Source organism: Procambarus clarkii, chromosome 80, assembly GCF_040958095.1.
Source record: "Procambarus clarkii isolate CNS0578487 chromosome 80, FALCON_Pclarkii_2.0, whole genome shotgun sequence".
Lineage (NCBI taxonomy): Eukaryota > Metazoa > Arthropoda > Malacostraca > Decapoda > Cambaridae > Procambarus > Procambarus clarkii.
Genome location: NC_091229.1, coordinates 23601766 through 23612013, shown reverse-complemented (window position 1 = coordinate 23612013; position 10248 = coordinate 23601766). Strand labels below are relative to the sequence as shown.

General features: G+C 48.4%; 1 protein-coding gene across 1 annotated transcript; it reads right to left on the bottom strand.

Moving 5' to 3' along the window:
- Window positions 1–6320: 6320 nt before the first annotated feature.
- Window positions 6321–8164, bottom strand: LOC138357933 (splicing factor 3A subunit 2-like). The gene is made up of 2 exons (XM_069315112.1): window positions 8136–8164; window positions 6321–6915 (listed from the first exon to the last, which is right to left on the bottom strand). Exons 1-2 carry the CDS (start codon window positions 8162–8164, stop codon window positions 6321–6323), a joined length of 624 nt encoding a protein of 207 aa, XP_069171213.1.
- Window positions 8165–10248: the final 2084 nt, after the last annotated feature.

The following is a 10248-nucleotide window of genomic DNA, read 5'->3' as shown; positions in this document are numbered from 1 at the left end:
CATGGTCGCGTGTAATCTCAAGTCTGCCGCGCGACTGGCCAAGGTGGTCCGGGCTTCCTCAGGGGAATCTCAGATGTGAAGGTGGCAGATGGTGCGTTGGGTTCGCACTCTCGGTGGGGCTGGCACAGTTTGGCTGGCACAGTGGGGCTGGCACAGTTGGGCTGGCACAGTGGGGCTGGCACAGTTGGGCTGGCACAGTGGGGCTGGTTTCGCTATCAAAATGTGGCCGAAGAAGGCAACAAGGCATGTATCAAAGAACAATGTGCCGTAAGACCGAGTCTTCCATAAGACACTTGGGCAACAAGGTGGTGGCGGGGTTTACGTGGGCCATCACACCAAGTGTATCACTCTCGTCCAATCACATAAAGCCTGCTCGCCTCTCCCTACACCCTCGTGCTTCCCCTCACAGCACAATGGTGCCAGTGCCCATAAAACACAAGGGCACTGAAACCCACATTTTGCCCTAGATCAATATGGGAAGTACACGCCCTCAGTCACTCGGCCTCCCACGCCACCGTATTCTTCCCGCGGAGATAAAGTCTGGTGTCTCTGGGATAAGGCTCAATGGCACTCTCTCTCTCTCCCTAGTGCCAGGAGGCAGAGCCGCTCGCATGATCACATCCCGGCTCTTCAATAACACGCCTGGCATCATATTCGGAGTATAGCAAACAAGGCCCCTCAGAGCTGGCTGCCTATACCGTCTTCCATCTGCTGTACAACCTTTCTCTTCCTGCTGTACAACCCAATCCGTGAACCAATCCGCAATTCTGAACTTTGCAAAACAAAATATAATTCAACCAAATTATCTCCTTATCTCTCAATTACAATAACTACAATAATAAAAGTAGAAATAATAATAATAAAAATAATAATATAACAAAATGTTATAGTATACGCCCACATCACATGGTTGGTTATCTTCTATGGTTATCTTCTATGGTTTGTTATCTTCCTATTTAGCATCGTCTTAATATTCTCTTCTCCACAACTTTTCTCTCACTCCATTTCTACTCCATTCTAAATAACTTGGTTTCCAAGGGAACCTCTCTCTCTCTCTCTCTCTCTCTCTCTCTCTCTCTCTCTCTCTCTCTCTCTCTCTCTCTCTCTGCTCCTCTACCCTCCCGCCTCAACTCTCCTGAAAAACACGTTAAAAGCATGACAAACTTTTTCCCTCTAAAATATGACTGCGTCTCCCCTCTCAACTATCCCCTCTCTCATCCCCCCATTCACCCCTTCTCTCACCCCCCTTCACCCCCTCTCTAACCCTCCCTTGACCCTCTCTCTCAACCCCTTCACCCCCCTTTAAAAATAAAAGAACGTTTACGCGCAATTAAAGTTTGCAAACAGGTTACTGGCGACCTTTGGTCGCTGACGATCCTTAAATCACATCAAGGGTCGTACGAGCCCTGCTGACGACTCGATCCTTCCCCCCCCCCCCCCCCCCCGCCCCTCTACCTCCTCCACCGTCACCTATAGTCTGTCAGTGTGCACAGGCGTGTGTACTCATCTAGTTGTGCTTGCGTGGGTTGAGTTTTGGCACCGCCTTTCAACTGTAAATCAACTGGTGTACAGATTCCTGAGCCAATTGGGCTCTATCATATCTGCATTTGATACTGTGTATGGCGTCTGTATGGTGTGTGTGTGTGTGTGTGTGTGTGTGTGTGTGTGTGTGTGTGTGTGTGTGTGTGTGTGTGTGTGTGTGTGTGTGTGTGTGTGTATGTGTGTGCGCGCGTGAGCGTGTGTATTCACTTAGTTGTATTCACTTAGGTGTGTTTGCGGGGGTTGAGTTTTGCTCTTTCGGCCCGCCTCTCATCTGTCAATCAACTGTTTACTACTTTTTTTTCCACGTCACACACACCAGGAAGCAGCCCGTGACAGCTGACTAACTCCCAGGTACCTATTTACTGCTAGGTAACAGGGGCATTCAGGGTGAAATGAAACTTTGCGTGAAAGAAACTTTGCCCATTTGTTTCTGCCTGGTGTGGGAATCGAACCCGCGCCACAGAATTACGAATCCTGCGCGTTATCCACCAGGCTACCAGGCCCCCTAAGGGTGTGTGTGTGTGTGCGTGAGCGTGTGTGTGTGTGTGTAGTACACACACACACGTTCTCACCTAGTTCTAGTAATACTGATGAGTACAACAAGGTGTGTTTACTCACCTAGTTGAGCATGCTGGGTCGAGCTTCAGCTCTTAAGCTCCGCCTTCCGACCATCACTAGTTCAATGTCGTGACTTTTTTTTTCACTCGTTTTCTTGTCATATTTACATTTAAAGTTGTGTATCGAATTAGCTTCGACAACTTGCTCGTCTAGTCCGTGCCACTTATTTACGACTCTCATATTGAAGACGATCTGTCTGCCACCGCCTCTCAACTGTTACCTAGCAGTAAAATAGGTACCTGAGTGTTAGTCAGCTGTCACAGGCTGCGTCCTGGGGGTGGAGGCCTGGTCGACTGGGCCGCTGGGACACTAAAAGCCCCGAAATCATCTCAAGATAACCTCAAGATAAGATAACCACCCCTGTGACGCGTCTGTGTTTACACTATAGACAATGTTTATACGTTGCTAATGAATATATTACCTCCCAAGACGACTGTGTCCGTGGATACAGGAATATTGCTTCTCTTGGTATACAAGTAATTTTACGCGTGGTTAGGTGTTTATAATTGTGAAGAAAATGTGTGGCAATACGTCTCAAGGGTGAAGACGTAGGTCTCCGTGGTGGAGACGCAGGTGTCTGGGGTGCAGACGCAGGTGTCTGGGGTGCAGACGCAGGTGTCTGGGGTGCAGACGCAGGTGTCTGGGGTGCAGACGCAGGTGTCTGGGGTGCAGACGCAGGTGTCTGGGGTGCAGACGCAGGTGTCTGGGGTGCAGACGCAGGTGTCTGGGGTGCAGACGCAGGTGTCTGGGGTGCAGACGCAGACTAATCCTCATAATCACTCGCTGGGAACGAGTGAGGACACGAGATTGGAGTTTCTCGTCTTTCGTCAACTTAATATTTCCGTGTTTGGTATCTAACCAATCTGGAGAGTGGTGGCGAGGGACTCGTGGCTGAGAGCAGGAGACACCTCGGTATACCTGGTGGAGTCACACTTTATATTCCGTCTGGCTGCTTCTCTAGTCCTCGTCCTCGCCACCGTTGAGGTCCTCGACACTGTTGAGGTCCTCGTCCTCGACACCGTTGCGGTCCTCGTTCTCGCCACAGTTGAGGTCCTCGCCACCGTTGAGGTCCTCGTCCTCGCCACAGTTGAGGTCCTCGCCACCGTTGAGGTCCTCGTCAATGTGGTGACGACTCCACCGTTACAACGGCTGCAGTAGCGTCACAACGGGGTTCAAAGGGTCTAACTAGTCACGATCAATTAGCCGGAGAGCTTGTGTCTCGTCATGTCTCTCACAAGAGGCGTTGTTTGTAAATTGACTTCATCTCCCTCATGCTCTGAATTTCTTGCTTTCTCGCACCTTCCCTCTCCTTATCATTCGCACTATTTTGTTCTAAACCATTTATATAATGTTTACCTTTCAGTGATCTTCGCTACTAAAGCCCTTAATTAATACTCGCAAACAGTATGCAGTTGTACGCTTCTCGATTAATTTAATTTGCATAAGGCGATCAAATCTGAAAGGCAGAACAAAATTTGCATGCATATTACTTCATAGATCCCTGGTTCTCTGCCTGAGGCTCTCTGAGCTCTTAATTTACGGTTTGTGAGCTCTATCTTTGAGGTTTGTGAGCATTAACTTTGAGGTTTGTGAGCATTAACTTTGAGGTTTGTGAGCTCTATCTTTGAGGTTTGTGAGCTCTAAGCTTGGCTACATTTTCACTCCAATCTCATGATGATAATTTCCCTGCTGGGTTATAACATTTTTCACTGCTATATTTATGCTGATCTGATTCTGTGAGTCTTACTCGAAGGTGCTGTTGGTGCTGAGGAGGTCTGACCATCGTTGTCGACACCAGCCTTCAGTATAGACTTCACCAACAGAAATCATCTAGTGACGTTTCTGTTGGCATCTGTTCTAGTGGTGTTTCTCTTCATATATTTAGAGAGAGGAGCAGAGGCCTCAATTATTTTTCTCTCTAGCTTCATGCAATAAAATATAATAAATAAATGTTTATTTAGGTAAGGTACATACATACAAGAGATTTTACAAAGTTTGTTGGATTAATAGTACATACTAAAAGTAAAATGTACATACTAAAAATAGTAAAAAGCTAGTACATACAATGCCTAAAGCCACTATTACGCAAAGCGTTTCGAGCAGGATCTTATCGTTCAATATCTTAAGACAATCACAAGCAAGCCGCTGATAAACTATTGGGTTCAACTAAACTTATTAAACTGTCTATCTCAACCCAGCATTAGTCTGGATCAATATTGGTAATAGGAGGTTCACCTTCAGTTGCTCCTCATCACCTTAAACTCGAATATAAAAATGTTTCCAATAGACGTGTTTACAGCGGCCGCAAAACAAGGGTTATATCAACCCACCACCGCTCAAAACACTGAATATTTCAGCCAGGGCAGCCAGCGTGTTCGGTCTCGATACATAATGCACCAGCAACACATGCCATCGCCCAGAGCGGCCTGCTCGACACCTGCTAGGAGACCGCTCAGTGCTTCCTACATGTAACACCCCTTCCCCCCTCTAACTTCCTACCCGCTCCTCACCTCTAGCATCCCTTGTTCACAGCCTCCAACACGTAGCCATCCCCTGTTCCTCCTCTCCCACCATAACTGTTCCTCCCCTTCTCTCCCAGCTCCGGTATCTCGACTTCACTAATATAATTACCAGAAACACGCACTCACACGCCCTCACACGCCCCCACACGCCCCCCACACGCCATTACACGAACTCACACGCCCCAAACACGCCCCCCACACGCCCTCACACTCCCTCACACGCCCCCACACGCCCCCACACGCCCTCACACGCCCCCACACGCCCCCACACTCCCTCACACGCCCTCACACTCCCTCCACACGCCCTCACACTCCCTCACACGTCACCATACGCCCTCACACTCCGTCACACACCCCTCACACTCCCCCACACGCCCCCACACGCCCCCACACTCCCCCACACACCCCTCACACTCCCCCACACGCCCCCACACTCCCCCACACACCCCCCACACTCCCCCACACACCCCCCACACTCCCCCACACGCCCCCACACTCCCTCACACGCCCCTCACAGTTTTCGCAACTGATGCTTTTCACACCTGTGATGCATTTATCTAGAAACATGTCGTGGAGAGGACGTCTTCCGTCTGTATTGCAATGTAAAAGACTTGCTTCCCAGGAAAAAGTCTGGGCTCCAACACAACAGACTCGCCTCTCAGACAAAGAAATAGACTCTCCTCTCAAGTCGACCTTCCAGACAACCTTACCTTGCGGTTACCTTGCGTTGATTTCGGGGATATACGTCCCCCACGGCCCGGTCTCTAACCAGGCTACCTGCTTGAAGAGATAAAGACTCGCTCTCCAGACAAAAGATTCGCCTTCTAGACAAAAGACTTGCCACTCAGACAAAAATCCTGCCTGACAGAAAAAGACACTTTTGCAGGCAAAAGACTCGCCTCCAAGACAGAGACTCGCCTCCAAGACAAAGACTCGCCTCCAAGACAAAGACTCGCCTCCAAGACAAAGACTCGCCTCCAAGACAAAGACTCGCCTCCAAGACAAAGACTCGCCTCCAAGACAAAGACTCGCCTCCAAGACAGAGACTCGCCTCCAAGACAAAGACTCGCCTCCAAGACAAAGACTCGCCTACAAGACAGAGACTCGCCTCCAAGACAAAGACTCGCCTCCAAGACTTGAGGTAAGACACAAGACGACACAAGAGCAAAAAAAACGTCACGGAATATTCATGAGGAAGTTAGACACCAGCTTCTTATATGAAAATATTCAAGTGTTTTCCAGCGGTTATGTAGAGTAGTTTCTGAAGGTGCCTGATGAGGGGGAGAGTTGTGAGTCGTGAGAGACGGAGAGTTGTGAGTCGTGAGGGAGAGTTGTGAGTCGTGAGAGACGGAGAGTTGTGAGTCGTGAGGGAGAGTTGTGAGTTGTGAGGGAGAAATGGTTGAAGGTCGTGAGGGAAGGCGAGTTGTTTATCGTGTGGGAGGGGAGCTGTATGGAAGGACAGAGGGAGAGAGCTGTAAGAAAGAGGGAGAGAGCTGTAAGAAAGAGGGAGATAGAGAGAGTTGTGAGAGGGGAGAAAGTCGTGACGCTGGGGCAAGCTCCTCAAGGGGAAACAAAAACAGTCTTAACTCAAAATGATTCGACGACTTCGACGTTAGAAGGTATTTACGACCGAGAACATTACAACTCTGGCACACACACACACGCGCCAGGCTTCACACGGTGATGGGCCCTTCCACCCAGTGGGTGGAGTGGAAGGTGGTAGACGGGGTTCTGAGGGTGGTAGATGGGGTTCAGAGGGTGGTAGATGGGGTTCTGAGGGTGGTAGACGGGGTTCTGAGGGTGGTAGACGGGGTTCAGAGGGTGGTAGACGGGGTTCTGAGGGTGGTAGATGGGGTTCAGAGGGTGGTAGACGGGGTTCTGATGGTGGTAGATGGATTTCAGAGGGTGGTAGACGGGGTTCTGAGGGTGGTAGACGGGGTTCTGAGGGTGGTAGACGGGGTTCTGAGGGTGGTAGATGGGGTTCAGAGTGTGGTAGACGGGGTTCTGAGGGTGGTAGACGGGGTTCTGAGGGTGGTAGACGGGGTTCTGAGGGTGGTAGACGGGGTTCTGAGGGTGGTAGACGGGGTTCTGAGGGTGGTAGATGGGGTTCAGAGGGTGGTACACGGGGTTCTGAGGGTGGTAGACGGGGTTCTGAGGGTGGTAGACGGGGTTCTGAGGGTGGTAGATGGGGTTCAAAGGGTGGTAGACGGGGTTCTGAGGGTGGTAGACGGTGCTGTGAAGGAGGGTGGTATGCGAGAGAGAGCGACACACACACACACACACACACACACACACACACACACACACACACACACACACACACACACACACACACACAGAAAATATCAAGGGGGTATTGCAACATTCTTGAAATATTTTCCATTTGACACAAGTCCTGGCTGAATAGTGCACGCCTGAGCATGGTGGCAGCGGTGGTATTCACAGGGACTTGTATACACGAGGATCTGGAGTTGATTGCAGGTGTTGTGGTGGTGCCTGCTGGAGGTCCAGGGGGGAGGAGGATGGCTGAGTAAGGCATTCAGGTATCTTGTAGAGAATCCTGGCCCGAACCTCCCTCTCACATCCTGTTAACGGAAGAAATGAATATAAAGATGTGTGTGTGTGTGTGTGTGTGTGTGTGTGTGTGTGTGTGTGTGTGTGTGTGTGTGTGTGTGTGTGTGTGTGTGTGTGTGTGTACTCACCTAACTCACCTAATTGTGCTTGCGGGGGTTGAGCTTTGGCTCTTTGGTCCCGCCTCTCAACCGTCAATCAACTGGTGGGTGTGGGTGTGGGTGTGTGTGTGTGTGTGTGTGTGTACATCCGTGCGTGCACTCATATATTATACTCCTATATGTACCTGCAGAATAGGGCTTTATAGCTCTAAAATGGCCTTTCTTGTCCCCTGGTTATTTAATGCAATGACCTCTACCCAATTCCTCTGTCATATCTACTTTTGATATTGAGTTCGTTTCTTCAACTCGTTCATTTAACCCATTCCATTTTCTCACTACACTTACGCTAAATAAAAACTTATATCTCTATGGTCATCTCATTCTCAAACTTCCATTTAACTCCTTCTTGTTCTATTGTATTCATTTTAAACATCTCTCTTTTTTTCCACGTTATCTATGCCCAATAGCATTTCATAATTCTATCAAGCTTCCTCTCTCATTTTCTCTAGCGATTTCAGGTCTAGTTCTTTCAGTCTTTCTTCATTCCCCATCTCCTCCCAATTCGGGGGCCATGCCTCGTTGCAAACCTATAAACTGTTTTTAGTTATCATGTGTTTTTTTTAAATGAAGGTTCCACGACAAGGCAGTATACTCATACTAGTCTCACGTAGACGGTGTACAGTAACCTAAATTCCTCCTTATTTCGGAGGTACACAGTTTTCCTTCTCTGTGGATCGTCTATCTGGTCTTCTGACACCTGTTCCCATTTGCATCACCTTACACTCGCTTGTGTTGAACTCTAATAGCCATTTTTCGGACTAATGCGAGAGTGTTCGTGCGTGCGTGTAGGTATGCGGGTGTGAATTAGTACCCGTGTGTGGGGCAAACACCACCGAACAACGTTCCTGTAAGCACGTTTACATTCAAGATGGTAGAAACCCTGCTTGGCTGTACAGGAGCCAAGGACGGCATTGCTCCACGACTGGTTGGTCTTGAGCCCTTCACACGATTACCTGCCAAGCCTTGCTCAGCCACCGCTGGCGCTACCCGTCTGCACACACCCACACATACACATGGGTGTATGTGTGGTGAATTACTAGGTGAGTACACACACGCAATAATTCCGCTCTACAGATGCCTAGCGGTCCGTTCCAAGCCCGTGTTCATAAGCTTAAGCCGTATTCACCTTCCTTTGAGATGATATCTTCGCGTTTCTCTCTTAATTTCAAATTGTTTTCTTTTAATTGGTTTTTAGAGAAAAATGCTATTTCATGGTGGAAAAAGAGGCGATGATCTTGTACTGGTGGTGAGAGGGGGGGGGGGAGACAGCTGCTTGGTGGCATAAGGACGTGGAGCAGGTGTGCCTGTACAGTTGTACAAGCGCAGGTGTGGTACAGTTGTACAGGCGTAGGTGTGGTACAGTTGTACAGGCGCAGGTGTGGTACAGTTGTACAGGCGCAGGTGTGGTACAGTTGTACAGGCGTAGGTGTGGTACAGTTGTACAGGCGCAGGTATGGTACAGTTGCAGGCTTAGTGTTAAATTATGGTTTCGTTATTTTTGATACATTGATTAAATATTGTCAAATTATTGTTGCAGTTTGTCTGAAATAAGAACACATTAGTTATTGTTGAATGTCTACCCAGGGGGCAAAATTGGCCAAATGTTTGATTCAACGTGTTTATAAAGCCTGGAAATCTGCCCAGTAATTACCCCCACCCCCAAAAATTTTCCATTTTTCTGCTTATTTCCCTTCCAACATTTGCCTCATTCCTACCCACTTTCCCCGCCCCCAAAAGACATTCATATATGCTTTTATGATGCAAATTTTTTGCATGTATTATTTTCTTTCCCTGAATGAGCGGAGAGACACCAATACCTTTTCGAAAACAAACATTTCAAAACGATTTTTGTCTTATAGTAGCATACACCATTTTTCACTGATCTCGAGATAATTAATACAAATTTCCTGCTATCCATATTTTGCCCGTAGTCGCATAAAACTAACGATCCTCCCACATCTTCTAAGGTTTCTCTTGTAACCCGTCCTCCTACAAAGAACGTAGTTTTTTTAAGAGACCTTGCCCGAAACGCTGTGCGTACTAGTGACTTTACAAGAATGTAAATACTGTACTATCCAATGTATTCTCACAAACCCAATGTACCTTCTTGTATATATATAAATAAAATAAATAAAATAAATAAAATAATACGGCACCCGTATGTGTAATTAATGCGAGGCTGCCACGTATGACCTTATATACTGTCTTCTTCCTCTCACACCCTCAAGGCATCTCCCTCAAGGCAACCTGTAGAAGTCAACCTCCCAAGGAAATAACCCCTCCAACCCCCCCCCCTCCCAAAGAATCCACCAAGACAATCACCCCCTCCCCAGACATAACCCCCCCCCCCACACACGCACAGGCAAAAGCCCCCCTACATAACGCCTCACCCAGACATAACATCCCCCCAGACATCAGCCCCCCCCCCCTCAAGAATCCACCAAGACAGTCCCCCTCCCCAGACATAACCCCCCCCCCCTCCAACCAAATAACCCACAAGGACCCCTCCAAGAACAGTTGAGCCAAGTAAGTGTGTCTGCCTAAGTTTGTGGGAACGTTTACCTTGATGATAAAAGTTTCTGGTGGGTAAAACTAGCAAAGAAAATTGCTTCACCATAGAATATTCTTAATAAAGATGGAGACTCGCGTTGCCAAGACTCCCTGATGTCAGACCGTTGCAGAGAACGGACAGAGAGAGAGAGAGAGAGAGAGAGAGAGAGAGAGAGAGAGAGAGAGAGAGAGAGAGAGAGAGAGAGAGAGAGAGAGAGAGAGAGAGAGAGAGAGACAGAGAGAGAGAGAGAGAGAGAGAGAGAGAGAGAGAGAGAGAGAGAGAG

Excerpts from the sequence above, each read along its gene's own strand:
- LOC138357933 (XM_069315112.1), bottom strand. The coding sequence starts at position 8,164 with ATGGCTATTAGAGTTCAACACAAGCGAGT. Across the intron at positions 6,916-8,135 it reads AGAGTTCAACACAAGCGAGT|CACCGTCTACCACCCTCAGA; the intron begins GTAAGGTGATGC and ends CCTCCTTCACAG.